General features: G+C 34.6%; 2 protein-coding genes across 3 annotated transcripts; both read right to left on the bottom strand.

The window, feature by feature from the left end:
* Positions 1-2,643: 2,643 nt before the first annotated feature.
* Positions 2,644-6,908, bottom strand: LOC131624476 (probable methyltransferase PMT21). Of its 2 annotated transcripts, none has more exons than XM_058895416.1 (8): positions 6,702-6,908; positions 6,209-6,498; positions 5,574-5,722; positions 5,260-5,455; positions 4,604-4,814; positions 3,803-4,475; positions 3,631-3,708; positions 2,644-3,267 (listed from the first exon to the last, which is right to left on the bottom strand). In XM_058895416.1, exons 1-8 carry the CDS (start codon positions 6,865-6,867, stop codon positions 3,045-3,047), a joined length of 1,986 nt encoding a protein of 661 aa, XP_058751399.1. In that variant the 5' UTR covers positions 6,868-6,908; the 3' UTR covers positions 2,644-3,044. The 2 variants fall into 2 exon arrangements, with proteins under 2 accessions (XP_058751399.1, XP_058751400.1); XM_058895417.1 differs by having other exon boundaries at positions 6,584-6,719.
* A 4,093-nt stretch (positions 6,909-11,001) lies between these two features.
* Positions 11,002-13,558, bottom strand: LOC131624461 (protein CYCLOPS-like). The gene is made up of 9 exons (XM_058895395.1): positions 13,344-13,558; positions 13,043-13,171; positions 12,886-12,934; positions 12,743-12,795; positions 11,969-12,665; positions 11,811-11,856; positions 11,652-11,700; positions 11,293-11,421; positions 11,002-11,107 (listed from the first exon to the last, which is right to left on the bottom strand). The coding sequence occupies exons 1-9, from the start codon at positions 13,553-13,555 to the stop codon at positions 11,002-11,004; spliced, it is 1,470 nt and encodes a 489-aa protein (XP_058751378.1). The 5' UTR covers positions 13,556-13,558.
* Positions 13,559-18,273: the final 4,715 nt, after the last annotated feature.

Here is an 18,273-nt window from a genome sequence, read left to right as displayed (position 1 = left end):
AAGTCTTTTCAAAAACTTGAAACAAACATGAGATTATTGCATTTCCAATATCATATTTTTCAGAAATCTTATTTTGTAGTTTGAAACAAACACACCATTAGTGTTCTCTCAAATTTCTGGTGAAGAGTTAAAAATACCTTCTAAATTCGGAGATGTATTTTCATATACACCATTTTCATATAAAGTATCCGCTAATTGTTGAGCACCCCTCACTTTGTCAAACTTTAATTCGAAGATGTATCTCCAAATGTGTTTTAGAGTGCATTCGCATAAGAATTTCTGAATTAAACTTTGTTTTTAAAGTAAGGCAAACTTTTACCGTATACACGGTTTTGGTCGTGTGCTAGAGTATACTGAGGACTACCCGACATGCTTTCCTGTATTGCCCGCGTATAGGGAATGTTGTTGTGTGACCATTTTGTATGTATATTGACAGGACTCAGCATGATGACATCGATTGGACACCATAGGCCACTCACCGGGACATTGTTCTCTTCGATCTCATTTCATTTTATTCTAGATGGCTAGCATATGGGAGTAATATGATGTACAAGTATCTACTAGAGCGATGCATGTGTCAGTTTAATTGTGCGGATAATTTCGAGATCCCCCTTCGTGGATGCTCCTATCAACATCGTCCGCTGAGAACTTGATGACATACTGATGGATTACGAGAGCCATCTAATATTGGAGGAGTATCAGAGTATGTCAGTCACAAGTCATTGGCATTATGCAGAGGGTTACATTACTTGGTTTTATTCAGTGTCACACCATATCATGACACCAGACGCTCCCAGACGTCCACCTAGGTCTGCTTATAAGGAGATCATGGAGAATGAGCAGACCAAGGATGACCATGTCGTTGATATTTTTTCGATCTGTCATAATATTATGCTGATTACGAGAGATTGGCAAAGAGTCTGGGTTGTTTGAGAGACGTGGCGATGATGCGGTTGCCCTAGAATGTTCCATTCTTACTGAGGCATTGAAGGTAGGTGAGGATATAAGTAAAAGAGGGTGCCATTCTTTATTGTTTTGCTATAATATGTAACAATGGAGGTCGGATGCTTGAATTGTTATGCTTTGTTATTAGAGATTTTGTGATATCTCTTAAGTTGCAACTTTATATTTATTTTATAACATGTACTATTTGAATAAGTATTATAATAATTGTTGATATTTTTCACTGCAGTAAAATGGAGGCAAACTTGAGAAGTTTATTAATTGTTGTTACTATTAAATTAAATAATTGTATGTGTTACCTGTTATTAAAAATGAGCAGGTTTTGTATTGTTGTTAAATGCGACATCCTAATTGGGTGAAGTTTTTAATTTACTCTAATTTTTATTTAAAATTATTCGGAGAAAATTAAGGTGTTACAGTTAGGACTTGCCCACAATGGCGAGAAGTCATATATGGTAATGTTATGGTGGTTTTAGAAGACGTGTTCACGTGAGGTGAGAGGCTCTGTGTATCAATATTGTGTTGTGAGTATTATGTGTGAATTGTGATCTGTCTTTTTCTCCCATTAGGAGAGAAATACTTATAGGAGCCTTTTAGACCTAAGATTTAGAAAACTCTTAGAGGCAGTAATCGCTCCCTCAAGATTAGGGGAGACGGCTGACTACCTATTTTCCACTTAGTCATGGTACAACTTCTTCTCGTATGATTAATGGGAGATAATGGTATTATATATGTCACATGTCCTAAGGGTGAACCCTACGTTTTTTGAGGATATCGCTCGGACAATATCACGATATACGGAGACCCTAAAGTCTTCCTTGTTTAGGACTCTTCCAAATATATTATACTCTTATTATTTCTATTGATTATGTCTATTGATTTAATTTGATGTAAGCGTTATATATAAATCAATTTAACATCTAATAATGAGACAAATTTTCAAACATTAATAGCTTATTATTTTAAAAATACCAAGTTATATTAGGATGACAAATGGCACAACTGGACATCATGGCATAATCAGACATATCATGTTGAGTTCTAAAGGCATCTTTTATTTGATAGAAACCAAATCTTAGTATTAGAAAAATATTTACGCCAAAAAGCCATCAAGTAGTTCATCTACATCTATAGTTGGTACTTGGTATAAAGAAACTACCCTTGACAGTTATTGAATTAAGAGCTCAATACTCTGTCCAATTTCTCCACGTGCCAATCTTTCATTTTTACAAGCAAAATGGTATCTGAAAAAGACGTACTAGATTTGATGATGCTTGCAGCATTTTGTTTACCTTTTTTTTTCATTTGTTCATTTTGGCCATGTGAATACTTTAAGTGACTTGGACCCCTCTACCACAGTGATTGCATGGTTTTGTACTCTTGTTGTTTTTTAGGTGGTAAACCAGAAAGTGTGTTGAAGACAGACTGTTGGCGACGTACAACAAAGTTGCTAATACAAAGTTGAGACATAATGATGCATAATCAGCCACATGTGGCCCTAGTGTGGCTAACCAAGTAGCTCCCAAGATTATCATTTTATGGTCTCTAGAAAACTTGTATCCTTCCCTCAATACACTCAGTTCAGTTACATTTTATTATTTTAACCATTTGATTTCATCCATTATGACAGTACTACAACATATACCAACTTACTATAAAACAATCTTTGACAAACAATACTAAGCACAAGAGATAAGCACGTACTTTAACATGATCAACATTAATACAAGTGATTTCTCAGCAAAACTATTTCTAATATCACTGCTATTTAAATGGCACCACTCAAAGGGAAATCACACTCTTTCTATGGGACTTAAAACTTTCATTCCCTCACCTGCATTCAACTGATATTGAACTATTTCTTTGGTTCCAAAAAGAGGGACAAAACGAGGCAATTCAGCTACATTAATGACGTAAAAATCTGTCTAACTCCTCGCACCCTCTCTACCTATATATGTGAAAACTCTATGGTAATAAATCATATTATTGGGTTCCCAATGTTTTCTATAAACTATATTGATTCATGCATGAATATATATATTTCGTAATATATGAATCAATCTATTACTGGCCTTAGTTTGTCATCTTGAAACTTTGATAGATGAATACCATAGCTTTTTCTTGCATATCAATATCTTCTCCGCGTCACCCCCCTGCTCGGTATCTTCTTTACGACACTCCCATCGTATACCCTTGGCAATGGTTGTAATGGCGTCAAAAAAGTAACTCGACTCGCGTATGATAGCATACCCATCAGGTCGTAAAATTCGATCCATTTCCAGCAATACATACTTCATTTCACACCTGTTAAGTAACAATCATTGTTAAAATGAACATTACAACTACAAATTTCAGTATGAACAAATTTGTGCTTGGCAAACTGAGCTAGTGATGCTATTTGTTTCATAGTTACTTTGAGGGACAAACAAACAAATATTCTACATATTATAATGACCAATTTCGACATGAAATTTTTTGCCAGAGACTAAAACAAAAAAACAAAGACCAAAAGCAAAAAAATGATATATTTAAAATGACTAAAAACAAAGATATTTTTACACGAATTTGAAGCAAGAAAAAAAATTAAATATTTGCAAAAACCAAAAGTATATTTAAACTAAATATTGGTGTGTTCTAATACCAACAAACAACTCATTATAATTTCACCTGTGGCTTTCTGCAGTGAAGAGTCCTGCAACATGAAGCAGGTCATATGTCCGAGGATACGTCGAAAATGCTTCGCACCTATCAAAATAACATATCAACAAAAGATCATTTATAAGACCAAAGTATATTCATAAATAAAAACTCCATGCCTTAATTCCTATTTCAAATTTACCAGTCATGGAACGTTCCAATTAGGCCTCGATCATAAATCACAGGGAGCGTATTGGGAGCATAAGATGAGACCACATTCATAACCCATACAGGATCATCAATCAAGGCAGCAGCAAAACTTCCATATAGTGTATTCATATCCATGACATTTCTTATCTTGTCAGTCCCAAGCTCAGGTATTAACTTCTTGTAGTGCGTAATGTGTTTCTTCCACTTACTATTGTCATTTTTGAATGTTAATGCACTCCCACTATGAACCATTGAAATGCGTTCAGGTGTAGCATGCAATCGCTCAGGCCATTTCGAAATCGATTTCAGACCTAATTTCTTAAATTTTGGATCCGGAACCAAAAAACAAGTACGAATTGGAGTATACCATGCTGAATCTGCTTCGAGGCTGTCATCACATTTGGGCGGATAAGTATCTTTGGTCCGGTTTTTATAGCAAACACTATCAAGAGACTTCTGCCATACGGCAATGTCGCCTTTTTTATTATACAATCTAAAACACAATGAAGTCAGCAAGTCCGTCAATTTCTCGTAGTTAGATTTTTGTTCTTCGATTGTTGTGTCCCATCCACGCCATCTGCGCTCGTAGTTTATTGGTGGACCGGACAAGACCCAAAATCCTCCAGGACGAAGAATCCGGTGTATTTCGAGAAGATAAACTCCGCCTAGTAAAATATTGCAATTTGAATTTCAAAGTTTAAGAAGCTTCAAGACCAGTAAAGTACATGATCATGGGTATAAAAACAATAAATTATGTTTGATTGATCTAAAATTGCAAAATCCATAGAAGTACCAAAGTCTGTCCATGGAATGAGACATCTGGAGCAATGAGCTATATCAAAGGAGTTTGACGGGAATGGAAGCCTGTGTAAAGCAAGGACACCAAGAATTGCAGGGAGACCACGTTCCAAAGCAAATTGAACCTGAGCTTGATGGTTATCTCTAGGAGCAAGAGAAACAGTAAGAATCCCACGATCCAGCAAGTCACCGCCCCAGCTGGCAACCTAAAATGAACAAGAGTGATGTGGATTAATCAAAGCATCTCTTTTTCCTATCATGTGATTGAAAATTGTAACTGAAATTAACTGTGTTTTTCAATCACAAAATTAGTCAGTTTTGAAACTTATTTCCATTGCTGTTAAGAAAGCACAGCTACAAGCAACAGCACATATAGTTGAACTAGAACATGGTTGTTAAAGAAGGAGAACTGTAATTTGCTAGGCTATTTCGTACATCAAAACTGATCCTGTCAAATAGCGGCTATAGCACTATATGCAGAGGAATATAAACAAACAGCTATTGTTCTGCAATATGTAATTTAGTAGTATAAAGTTTTGTCATATAGCAGTTGAAGTGGCGCTATACTGTTGCAGAATTGGAACAAACCGCTATTTTCTGCGATATGCAATTGACAACGCTGATTAAAACATAGAGAGATGTAAGACTCACCCCACAACCAGTATCAATGGCAGTTCGAATTGTCCCATCTTTCATCTCTGGGATCAGATCTTCCATTAAATCAACATATTTACCAACACCATTCGGGAACATAGTACCCCCGCCGGGAAAGAAGAATTTCTCCCCCTCCTTTCTCAACCAATGTTGATTGGACTTCTGCTCAAGAATCCAGTCATACGGAACATTCCTGAAATTCCATATAACAACAAACATAATGAAGTAGCCAAATATCAATTGCACGAAACTTGAATTATGTCAGTCTTATATTTTGATTTGTCATAACTCGTAAGGCATATATATTATACCTGTACCAACATTCATCTCTACTCTTTGGCCATCTAATTGGAGGTTTGTATCCATCTGGGGGAGGAACCAGGCATTCTTTCCTCTCAAAAATCGGAGGGCAATGACGCTCCAACATAATGTATCGATATGATCCATACTTCTTCCATCTCTGTAAAATTAACCATACTTAGACAGTTAGACCCTAATTAGAAAAACAACTAAAATCGAAAGCTTATAGCATAAACGCTTATTATATGAACACTTACATATAAGCTATTCCTATTTAAAAAATAAAATAAAAGGCAGACTATTTTTGCATAAATTATAAGCTATCATGTCATAAAATGTTATCATATGCACTCCTAGACTATCAAGCACAGCCACGGGAAACACAAACAGCAACACTTACACGTCTTCACCGGTAATAATTTGAAAAAAATAATAAATTAAACATAATCACAAGTGTTAAACGGTTTCGGACAAGGACACAACTAACTTTTTTCAGAGGTGTCAGTGCTACAGAGCTCCTAAATAGTCTTGTGAACACTTATGCCAATAGATAAGCTCGCCAATCCAAATACAAACTTAATCATTATGAAAACTTTCTTCTACTAATCCTATGAAATAACAAAATTGAAAACTATAGTGATATTACCCTCGGGTCTGTACATGGAGTGAAATCTTGATAATCAATACCGCATTCAGGAAAACTCGTATAGTTAATTTTCAAAGAACTTATGGATGATGACGATGATTCCTTCCGGAAATCAATGGATCTCTGACTGATAAGCGTTGCAAATCTATCATTCTCAGAACCAAATAGTACACCCATATAGAAAGAAAGTCCACATAGCACCACAAATATGACCGACACAGGAACAATCCTGCTCCTATCTACCACTTTTCCTTCATTATTCGTCATCCTCAGGTGAAATAATCGATTATCTGTATTAAAAAAAAGACAATACACTCAAATAGCTTAAAAAATAAGCGATTAATTAAGTGATAAACAGTTAATAAAGTTGTTTACCTAAACAGAAATTCCGACGACAGATCGAAATAAAGAAGCGTTAGGAATAGAAAAAAAGAGAGAAACCAGATCTGAGAGAGAAAAGAAAAGAATCGGAAAAAGAGAGTTAGTTAGTTACCTTTTGTTTGTTTGTTTCCTGAGTGATTGAAAAAGAAAGAAAGAAAGAAAGAAAGAAAGAAAGAAAACGGAAATACAGAGAAAGAGTTTTTACGAGAATGGAGAAGAGTGAAATAGTAGTGTAGTATTTGAGTGTATGAAGAAGTTAGAAAAGGAAGAAATGGCATGCAATAATAGGTCAAATTTCTGATTTTAACAACTTTAATAACTAGCTTCAACTAAACCATAGTATGTAGCCAAGTGTGGGTAAGTAATTAGTTGTTCTCTTTCGTTGCCTTTAACTTCAATATTTCCTCTTTTTCTTTGGTCACCCATTCTTTTTGCTTTTGTGTTTTTGAAAAATACATCATGGATTATCATATTTATTAAATTGTATCTTAACATGTTATTAGATAAATTAAAATAATTTTTTTTTTGGTATTATAAATTAAAATAAATTTTGTGTAAATCAAATCTATTATTTTAGTTTAAATATATTTTATATTTTTTAATGCAACTAATGAGACTTGACATTAAACGTGAGAGCCATTAACCTTTGTCAGAAAAAAAAAAATGCATTTGTTTCTTCTGCATATTACTAATACTAGTATTTCTACTGTTTCTGACTTTGAGTATATAATTTTATAAAAAGGATGTCGGCCTTTTATATTTTATTATTTGCACGGTTTTTCTTGACTTTGTTTGCTTGGTATTATTGTGTTGGGACTCGGGAACAATAGTATTTGATGATACTCATACAATATTTAATACTTCCTCTTATTTTAAATTGTTTTTTAAAATTAAGTACATTTTTTAAAATGTTAATTAGCTATGTCAATTTTAATGATAATCTTTTTCTTTACTAACATATTTTATTAGTAGTTAAGTGAGCTAAAATTTTAAGATATATTGATAAAAATCACAAACAAATAAAAATTTATATCCTTTTAAATTTTTTTTTTATTTTTTCGAATGATAAATTGATAGTGGTTAATTGTTAGTGTTCGGTCTAAGAACCATAGACGAGTAGTAGAATGATGTGAATAGTGGAATGATGTAATGGGGTCATGAAGAGATGGAGCAAATTTTCGGTACGAAGAAAAAAGGATGGACCTACAAGGTTAGCAATTCAACACATAAGTCAGTCACTAAGTGAAATGTAGTATGAGAATGAGAATGAATTGAATACCTAAAATAACGCGATTTGACCTTTATATTGTATAAGTGGTTAGACTCGCTGACGTGTGATCCGACGTCTTGTGTAGATGATAGTTCGATTAGATATCAACGTTGAGAGATATGACAAAGAGTGTGATCATGTGTCCTTAGTATAGATGAAGGTTCACCTATTTGGTGTGAATTCCCTTTCAGCGTTTATATAGGACCTTCTTCGTGAGTAGTAGGGCGAGAACTTTACTAGGTTTGTCAAAATCAAATATTAGTTCATTTTTATATAAATGTCTGAAAATTTCATCTTATACTAAATATTACAATACTAGATGAATTATAGATTTATAATAAAATAGGAATATATAATAAAATAGAAGAATTATAGATTTATAATTACTTTGAATTGATTATAATTAAGAAATATTGCATTAATAAACGTCTTTTAAGATGTGAATTAAATTGGATATGATAATAAATATTTTAATTTGAGCATTGAGGTTAATTTATAATAAAATAAAAATTAATAATAAAACCACATGATTGGTTAGTGGTGTAAATAATAAAATAAAATAAATAAATATATAATTACAAAATTATTCTTAGTTTTGACATGTAAATTTGACAATTTTAATTATCATGGATACATAAGAATTTGCCTTTTAATTAATAAGATAAGTAGAACAAATAAAAATTTGTTTGAAATTATATATTTAATATTTGAAGAACAATACTTATTTGTGATTCATGAAGCTTATATTAAAAGTGATTCTATCGGCAAATTACATTTATTATACACTTTAATCGTTCTAAGATCACTAGATATAGATAAATATGGATTTAGAACTCGAAGAAAATGATGAGAAACTAATTGCACAATTATAAGTGTTGAAGGTTGAAAAAGAAATGTATGGTGTTGAAGGTTGATTTTGAGAAGGCGTATGATTGTGTTTCTTGGGGTTTTCTTAGATATGTTATGGTGCGTATGGGTTTTGGTTCTAAGTGGTTATCTTGGATGGAAGGAACAGTGTTTTCTAGTTCTATTTCCATTTTGGTTAATGGCTCACCGACGGTGGAGTTTGAGGCTTCAAGAGGATTACGCCAAGGGGATCCTCTTTCTCCATTTCTTTTCTTGTTAGTTGCAGAAGGTTTAGCAGGTATGATGCGTAATGCGGTTTCTGATGGTTCTTTTAAGGGCTTTCAGGTGTCTTCTGATATTTCCTTTGAGATGCTTCAATTTGCGGATGACACGGTTCTTATTTGTGATGGTTCGAATGAGAATTTGTGGTGTGTTAAAGCGTTGTTGCGTGGGTTTGAATTGGTTTCGGGGTTGTGTATTAATTTGAACAAAAGCAAAATCTATGGTGTGCAGTTGGAAGAACAGGTTCTCGTAGCGGCTTCATCGTTTCTGGGGTGTCAAGTTGGAAAGCTCCCTTTTGTCTTCTTAGGTATCCCGGTTGGTGGTAATCATCGGCGAAAGGAATTTTGGTCTTTTTTATTCTCTAAGTTAAAAAAGAGGCTGAATGGTTGGAATGGGAAGCATCTTTCGTTAGGTGGTAAAGTCTCTTTACTCAATTCGGTTCTTAATAGTATTCCTATCTTCATGCTCTCTTTTTATAAAGCTCCGAAATGTGTTCTTGATGAGATAGTCAAAATTCAACGGGACTTTTTATGGGGAAAAAAGGAGGGAGTTCGGAAGGTGTGTTGGGTTAGTTGGGAGAAGATTTGTCGGCCGCATAAGGAAGGTGGGTTAGGGGTGAGGAATATAGAGATTTTTAATCTCTCTTTGATGAGTAAATGGGGATGGAGATTTTTATCGAATAGAGAGTCGGTTTGGTTCAAATTTTTGGAGTTTAGGTATGGTGAGGGTATGGAGGCTCTTTGCGGAATAATTCCCAATAGGATCCTATTGAAAGCGTCGCTTTGGTGGAGGGATGTTCGTAATGTTTACGGGTTTGAAGTTAACGATAGACCTTGGTTTTCGGATTGCATTTCTTGGAGATTAGGGGATGGAGAATCTATTCGTTTTTGGGATCATGCTTGGATGGGCCATACGCCTTTTAAGGTGATTTTCCCTCACCTTTACGGTTTGTGTTCTCCTTCTAATCCTATATCTTCTTCTTCTTCTTCTTCGTCCTATGTTTCTTTTGTTGCCAATATGGGTGTTTGGGTGGATAATGTGTTACGGTGGAATTTGGGGTTAATGGATGATTTTTTAGAGGAGGAGGTAGCTTGTGATCGGAATGAATTGTTGTCTATCTTGGAGGGGGTTTCGCCAAATCCGGGAGTGAAGGACAAGTGGATTTGGTGGAGGCATGTTGATGGGTTTTCGGTTAGTTTTCGATGGATTTATGCTTTGAGATGTCCGAATGTAGTTTTGGATGAGGCAAGTATTTTTGAATTAAACTGTTTATGGAAAGCTAGTGTTCCTAGTAAGGTAAAGGTGTTTGGTTGGAGATTTGTGGTTAATGCTCTTCTTACGCGTATGGCGCTTTGCTTTCGGGGTATGGATAGGATTATCACCAACAATTTATGTCCTTTGTGTGGTTTAGAGGAGGAATCGATGAGTCATCTTTTTCTTGGTTGTATGCACACGAGAAATATTTGGAAGGAGGTGTTGGCTTGGTTGGGCTCGAGCATGGAGGAGGATGGAAGGGTGATGCTTGGTTTGCAAGGGGCGGATTTGGGGCTTAAGGTGGTGGAATACATTCGTATTTTTTTGTGTGAGGTTGTAAAACCTCCCTTCATTGCTTTCTTTTGGCTTTTGGTTTGTTGGTGCATTTGGTTAGGTAGAAATAAGGTGGTCTTCAAAAATTGTGTTTGGAATCCTACCGAAATTTTGACTGTCATTAAGAATTTTGGTTGGGATTGGTTCTCTATTCTTGTTAGAGGTAGGGGAAATAGCACGAAAGAGGTTTGGCTTGTCAATCCTTGTGTGTTTGTTGGTGTGTAGGTTAGCTCTTTCTTGGCTTTCCTTTTAGGTTGCCTTGTCTCGTTTCGTTTCTTTTGTATTGGGTTGCACCCCTTGTGCGTTTAATACAAGTGCTTATCGGAAAAAAAAAATTGCACAATTATAAAACCTTTGAAAAAAAAAAGTTAAATTAATATGACATGATATTTAAATTTTAAAAAAAAACATTAGACTTTTCCAATTTCTAATGTAACTCTTTCAATCTCTTCCAGAGACACTCCTTTTCATCAGCCAAATCTTCATTTTGTTTCTGAAGATCCTCTATCAGCTTCGTTTGTTCAGAATCCTTCCTGAAATTTTATAGTATATGATCTTAGTCCATATCTTAATTATAAAGTCTTATATTTAACAAGTAAATCAAGATTAACACACACAAATTCTTGATCAAGAGAGGATAGCAAACAATCTTCCAAGAGATTCTATATTAAAATTCAAAATGCTTAGTTGTCAATTAATGTGACATAATTTGTATTACCTATTCATGAAGGATAAATTAAGTTTTAGTGATCGAATTTCCTTCTCAAGATCTTCACATCTCTTCAAGACAACTTGCATATCTGGTGGAATTGATGATATCAAGTTCTTTTCCTTTGCCTCCGCCATTCTGCATTACAAGTAGGTCATTAAGACATACATCTTGACTATTGAGAATCATTGTAAAATGTGCAATAGATTGTTTGCAGAGTCGTCTTTGAGGACGTTTAAATCGGACTACTATATAGAATCCGAAATTTGTCACGGTTGAATCATAACTAACTTACACATGACCTCTAAAAACTTAAGATGACCATGTATGTTAAGAGAAGAATAGAATATTTTTCTATGATAACATACTTTCGTGAACGCTCCACCCTTCGTTTTTTTGTAGCATTATCTTTGTCCTCTGCATAACCAATAAATTGGTTAGTGATGGAGACACTATCAAACTGTGATAATCAAACAAACAAAAAACTTAAGCATAATAAAAAAAAAAAATTATTCAACTTCCTCTACCTGAAATAGCTGATGTAACAGATCCATATCTTTCTAGGCTTCTCTTCTGCATAATTTAGCCACATAGAGAAATTGAACTTAGCCAAAATATAAAAAATTGTTACAGATAGTTAAATACAAAGAAAATAGTTAGATACATTTTTAAGATTAGTTTATACCTTTCTATCATCTTTTAGATTATTTTTCATATGTTCTCTGAAACTTGTACTTCCTCCAACTTTATTCCATGAGCTTTCACCAAGAGTTTGGCTTGATATGCATGGATCGTCGCGTCCATCTAAACCGGTGGAGACGATTGGTGCAGCCGCTGATGATTCACTTGGAGAAGCTGAGCTCAAATATATTGGATTTGTTTGATTTACCAAACCATCCAAGTCAATTAGGTTTATAGATGCTTCAAGTGTTTGCAATTGCATGGCTTCATGATCCTTAACTTGAATAGTAGAGTTTTCTTGAGCATATATAGGATTTTGATGAATCCAGTTTTCATTCCCTTCACCAAAACTAGTTTGGAAGAAAGAATCTTGTTGAAGACTAAATAGTCCATTTGAGTTATCTTCCACTTCTTGTTTCTCTATTCGGCCATTGTGTCGCTTAGATTCTAATGAATTTTTTAGCATGTTTACATACGAAGAGACTTTATCCGTGTTATCGTTTAATTGATGTGTATAGAACGTTGATGAAGACGAATTCGACAGAGATGCGAATGCGCCCTTTTGGTTAAGGTGATCAAAACTGTTTAAATTTGAAACTTCTTGTTGTTGTGTAGTGTTTGCGTCATTTTGAGTAGCCAACATGTGCACAGATTCTATTCCTTGTGCTACTTGATCATTGCGCATTTCAGAATACCTTTGCCTTCAAATAAAAACTACCAAATAAGTGATTGAAAATTTCTTTTGAATAGTTTTAAATCACAAACCAAACTTTGATACCTCAATTCAGAAGACCGGCTTCTAGTCATTCGTTGATCAGTAAGAAACCAAGCCTGCATTAGTAAAGAAAATCAAATCAATCATTGTGAAAGTTTTATTGAATCTAAGTTTGAGATTCAGCAAAGAGTTTGGTGTAAACAAACCTTGGCAAGAAACAAGTTACTAGATTGCAGAAATTCATCAATAGGTTCTCTGGCAAAAAGTTGTCAAAAACCAAAGTATTAACATTGAACTAGTTATTAGTTATAAGTGAAATCACAACAAAGATATAGCAGGTTTTGTGAACCCTACTACAATTACCCTATAGAAAATTGATTGAAAACAGTTGAATAATCATTAGCTTTAGGATCATCATATTGCATAATCCTTCCCTCAGAAAATGCAGACATATTTTGCTGATTGGACAAATTAGATAGTTCAGATGACACCCTGCCGTTAGAAAGAATAAAAAATGTCAAAATAAGAAATATATTCTCGGGTTTTTCATTATAAGTCATCCACCATTTATTTCCACGCTCTAGATGTCTGGTTATCAAGTTTCCACTATAGGCCTGAGGGGGGCGGGGGCATTCCTAAAATATAGTAGTGAAGTGATACTCACCGTTGTGATAGTCTACTAGGAAGTCCTCTACTTGATGAACTGCATCCCTGGTCATTTGTCAGCCATCTTTTGAAGAGTTCTTCACTGTCTGTTCGAAAGCTGTCCATGGTTGGTATTGGCACTCCAATAGGGTTATCCATCAATGTTTTCATGAAAAGTTCCTCACTTGAATTCTTGTATGAACTATAAAACCCTCTCCCTTCCATCTCCATCTATGTATATATGTAGCCTCCAAAATTCAAAATTTCTTTTAGGCCAAAGGAATGAACAACCATTTAAGTTATATGTGGCTTTATATTACTGTCACATGAATGCACTAAGTCAAGATTAAATTAAGCTTGTGGTGAAAATCATAAGATAAAGTCAACTAGTTATTTATTTATTTATGTCACAATGACAACAATTATGTTAATTTTTTCAGTTCAAGTTTAGTAGATTGAAGGTCAAAGAGAAAGAAACATATATTATGACATATATTATCAATCATGCAGGCGTAGTTCCAGCAAAAATCAGTATATGGGTCCATCACTTTGACTTTGGCTATATATTTAATAGTTTAAATATTTGATTTCAAATCAAGAAATGGTATAATTCAATGGAATATTATGATCTTTTACTTAAAAATACAAACATACACTTTTAAGTGATAAAGACTAATTATGATATTCATTAATCAAATATTTGCTTAAGACTTAGTTAGTCGGCAGCATTTTATGTTTGAATGGAAACAAAGATTTGAGGGCCTTTCAGTATTTGTCAACGTTTTATGCTTAATTAGATTTGTCAATGATACAAAATATGTTCAACAGAAGTTTATTAATTAACTACATTTGCAAGTAGGTAAATAACAGTCAAAATTAAATATTTTTTGGCAGATAAAAATTGTTCAATTGTAAATTTCTATTTCTTTTAAGAATTTATAATTTTTCACAAGATCATTAAACTTAAATGCAATGTTTAACACGTTGTCTAACACATGTTCCACCACTTTCTTTTTAATTGATATTTACATTGTACTAAAATTTATGTGAAAGAAAAATTAAAAAAATGTGTTTTTAGTATTATTTAGATTTAATCTTAATTTTACTATCTCAAATATTACTTCTCTTTCTCTTATTATAAAGATATGGTTGCAGTCATGATCAATACGAGCATAGCAACTAATATGGACAGCATAGCATTAGTTAAGGAGATAATCTTTCTAATTTCTAATGCGGTGCATTGGAGGTGTGAGAGTTTCGCATTGTTATCGGAAAGCCAACTTCTGTTCGGATGTATTAGCAAAGTTTGGAGCAACGAGTGGTGGTGTAATTTTGTTTAAGAAAGACTTTCCGATGTTTATTTCTCATTTGAGTTTTAGAGACACTTTAGGTGTTTCGATTCCGAGGTTAACCCGTTGTAATTTTATTTTGTTGGGCCTTTAGCCCTCCATTCCAACCAAAAAAAAAGATAGATGTAAAAAAACTTAAAGTCTAAAGTTTTATTTACTAATTTTTACTAAGTCCTTTACTTAATCAATTGTTTTTAGGCTCTATTGAGCCAGTGTCAACTATCTACCATTACTATTTTTTGTGAATATAAGTATTTAGAGTTGGCCAAAGGTCAAATAAAACCTTCACTTTGGATCACCATACAAGAGCATAACCTCCCTCTCTATCTCAACCGTTGATCAAATATGATGGTTCTACACACTCCACGTCAGATCAACTAGGAATTGTTCTAACTGTCTCCCTTATATAAGTGTGACTTAGGTGTTTCCTCACTCATATTTACAATAGTTCCATCTATTTTAAATACTTACTTAAACATTTAAACACTGAGTTTCTAACTTTGCAAGTACCCCCTTTTGATCATTGAAGAGCGCAACAACCGTACTAGAAGCATTTCCATGACAGCCATATTTAACCTTTCACCCATGTTCTGTTCCATTACGGAATAGTGACCCCGTTTCTGGGAATCGTCTTCTGATTCTCATTATTTCTTCACTCTTTTCTAATGTGCCACCATAACCATTTTTTATTACTGTTCCAATCACCTTAACCATCTCGTAAATGTTGTTCATGTTGTATTCTTCAATGGTCGGTTCTAAATCAACATTGAGACTGATATCTATTCAATGATTCACATCCCTCAAATAACACATCACCAATTCACTCTTGCGTCCGAAGAGTCTCCACAAATTCAAGACCTTCAAGCTTTGATCGTAATGCGTCAATTGATTGTTTATGAGTATTGTTCTGGACCGGCCAAAAACTCAACTGACCGAGGTCCAATTCATCTCAAGCCCACTATACTTGCCCCTAAATATAGAAACAACTTACACACTATGAGAAGGTAAACAATCTCCGATCTCTAATTTCATTATACTCATATTGAATCTTGAACTGACTTGAGCGTTGGAGTGCTAACCATGAAGGTCCATCCTGCATCATCATAACGGAGATCAAAGCCATCATTCAAGATCAATAGTTATCAAACTCTCTTCATTTCTCGAATGGAACAGTAGCGTTGTATGTAGGAATCGACTTCTGATTATTACGATTTCTACAAAAATCGTATTTTCTTCACGAACATCATCAAGCAAACTCAAAAGTTCCAAATCTTGATTCTTGCGATTCAAATTCAGATCTCTGGTTGACTAGTTCTTACTTCCTCGGGTCACTGAATTAAGAGGAAACCGACTTCTGATTCCTAAGTTTTCTGCGATTTCACGTCTGTTCTCCATTTTTGTCAGTTATGATATCCTTAGATCTCAGAATCGGCAAGAGTTCAAGAGTGAAGATGGGTATTTGCCGACCACCGCATCCGCTACACGTCTTTGGGATCCAAAAATCCTTAAGTCTTTGGCGAAGCCTCCAAAGCTGGAAACCTAAGATAGTAATGAGGATTCTGATTAGCATGTCGAGCATGTAGATATACTTGATTACCACCAAGCTAAAAGTGTGATGAAATGCAAAAAAATTGTGCTAAACTTTAATAGAGTTGCCATGATCTGTTTCAAGGACTTAGAAGAAAAGTGATGAGTGCATTCAAAATTAAAATTATATAAGTGATGGGTGATAAATCAAAATTATATAAGTTTCATAAAAAAGGAATTGGCACAAAAGTGATGAGTGCATTCAACTGAAGGAAGCAATATAAGACTTGATTAATAAGCGAAGTCTTGGTAGATACACCAATAAAGATGCATGGAAGGGGGACTATAAAAGATAGATGGATTCTCCATAGAAACCTATTGTACAGAGTGAATCTCTACGTAAAAAGTGTTCTCTCCGATGGGCTGAAACTTCTCTCAAGAAGATAGTTGAAGTCACTGAAGGCATTAGTAAAGGGAGATAAACAACAAAGAAGATAACAATAGGAAAGAAAGTCAACCCATCATAGCCTTCATCTTTGGAGGTTATCATTTCATTGCGTCCACCACCAAAGGATTCTCATACCCAAAGAATTCGCCCAAGGGAACCTTGAAAGAAAAGATTGCAAAATTATTGTTGGTGGATACAAATGTGGATTTGTTTCTAGGAGAAAATCTTTAATGACTACTTGGTTTTAGAGACAATGAAAATGTAGAGCGTATCTCCAATAAAATATTCTCTTTAGTGATAACGTCCATCATTGTCAAATTTGATGTTTTAAGGATCCTTAATGATGGAGGAAGTTCCAGTGGTTGCAAGGCTATCACCCTTCATGGGTACTGATTGCAAGGCTTCAACGAATCAATAAATCTCCATTGGGGCTTGGTTGAACTTATGGTTACCTTTAGAGAAGGGAGAGATGCCAGAACAGTGTATATTCAATTCCTTATAGTTTCATACAAAAGTGTTTACAATTGCATCCTAGGGAGACCTTTCATAGCACCTTTGGGCGATATCACATCTACCTTCAACTTGAATATGAAGTATCATAGCATTCATGATGAAGCAGTAAATATTTTCACAACTTCAAGACTTACTCTTGCTTCATTTACATTTAACTGATCAAACTACAAGGTAAAACACTAAGCCCGAGATCAAGTGAACTTTCACAACTTCACAACTCTACTTTCTTTACATTACTTGATGTAACTTTGTTTAACTCTTTCAAATAGAACTATGAACACTTTGTCTTGTGCTAGATTCTTGATTGATGAGGCTTGTCATATTTTAATTCTTTTTCAGTTATCATCATCAAAACCTTTAAAAGACATTAACTTGCAAAACACATAGAAGCAACGATGTCAATGGTTGCTTAGAAAGGTCTCCTCATGATTCAATTGAAGACATTTTTGCAAGAGACCAACAAGAATTGAACGTCCAATGTAGTGACATCTCTTCCTTTATCAAAAGTCACCATAAGCTCTATGGAACTCCAAAGGTGCGTCACAGAACTGTTGAATGCTTGCAAATCAATATATGTGTAGGATGATAACTTCTCCTTCTTTGAGCCCGACGTTTCAAAAAAATGGACATACATGAGTCACATGAACTTCATCCATCAATAAGAATCCTAGAGACATCGAAATTGGCCATGGTGGCCATAATCACCGGTAGAGAGATCTCATTGCAAATGTAACCAACGTTCTCATTATCTTTGATCCCCAAAATGTGTCGATTGGGCTTCTCATTTGTCGGTGTGTCCCCCTTCTCATCTGCCACCATTAATTATGCAATCTCTCTTTTCATGGTTCACCTTTGGAAGGTCCCTTCAGGCGCAGGAAGCCTACAGTAAAGGAAGCAATGTAGTGATAGCCTTAAATGACAGATGTTATAAATTGTTGTTTTCCCCTGCGATCCTCGTCTTCTTCTTCATGTACCTTCAGCAATCTCCCTAAATGACATATGTTATAAATAGTTATTTTCCCCCTCCGAACCTCGTCTCCTTCTTCGCGAATATCTTTCCCTTTATCTGTGCCTTCAGCGGTCTCAATTGTTTTTCTGGGATGTGTCTCATC

Source organism: Vicia villosa, unplaced genomic scaffold, assembly GCF_029867415.1.
Source record: "Vicia villosa cultivar HV-30 ecotype Madison, WI unplaced genomic scaffold, Vvil1.0 ctg.000131F_1_1_1, whole genome shotgun sequence".
NCBI lineage: Eukaryota > Viridiplantae > Streptophyta > Magnoliopsida > Fabales > Fabaceae > Vicia > Vicia villosa.
Note: the sequence above shows the minus strand (reverse complement) of the source record. Positions and strands in the feature narration are given on the sequence as shown.

Coding starts and splice junctions, on each gene's coding strand:
- LOC131624476 (XM_058895416.1), bottom strand. CDS start 6,867: ATGCCATTTCTTCCTTTTCTAACTTCTTCATACACTCAAATACTACAC. Junction 5,456..5,573: donor AGAGATGAATGTTGGTACAG/GTATAATATATA, acceptor ATGGAATTTCAG/GAATGTTCCGTATGACTGGA. Junction 4,815..5,259: donor CCATTGATACTGGTTGTGGG/GTGAGTCTTACA, acceptor TGTTCATTTTAG/GTTGCCAGCTGGGGCGGTGA.
- LOC131624461 (XM_058895395.1), bottom strand. CDS start 13,555: ATGGAGATGGAAGGGAGAGGGTTTTATAGTTCATACAAGAATTCAAGT. Junction 12,796..12,885: donor GTAACTTGTTTCTTGCCAAG/GTTTGTTTACAC, acceptor TTACTAATGCAG/GCTTGGTTTCTTACTGATCA. Junction 11,422..11,651: donor AGGGTGGAGCGTTCACGAAA/GTATGTTATCAT, acceptor CTTGTAATGCAG/AATGGCGGAGGCAAAGGAAA.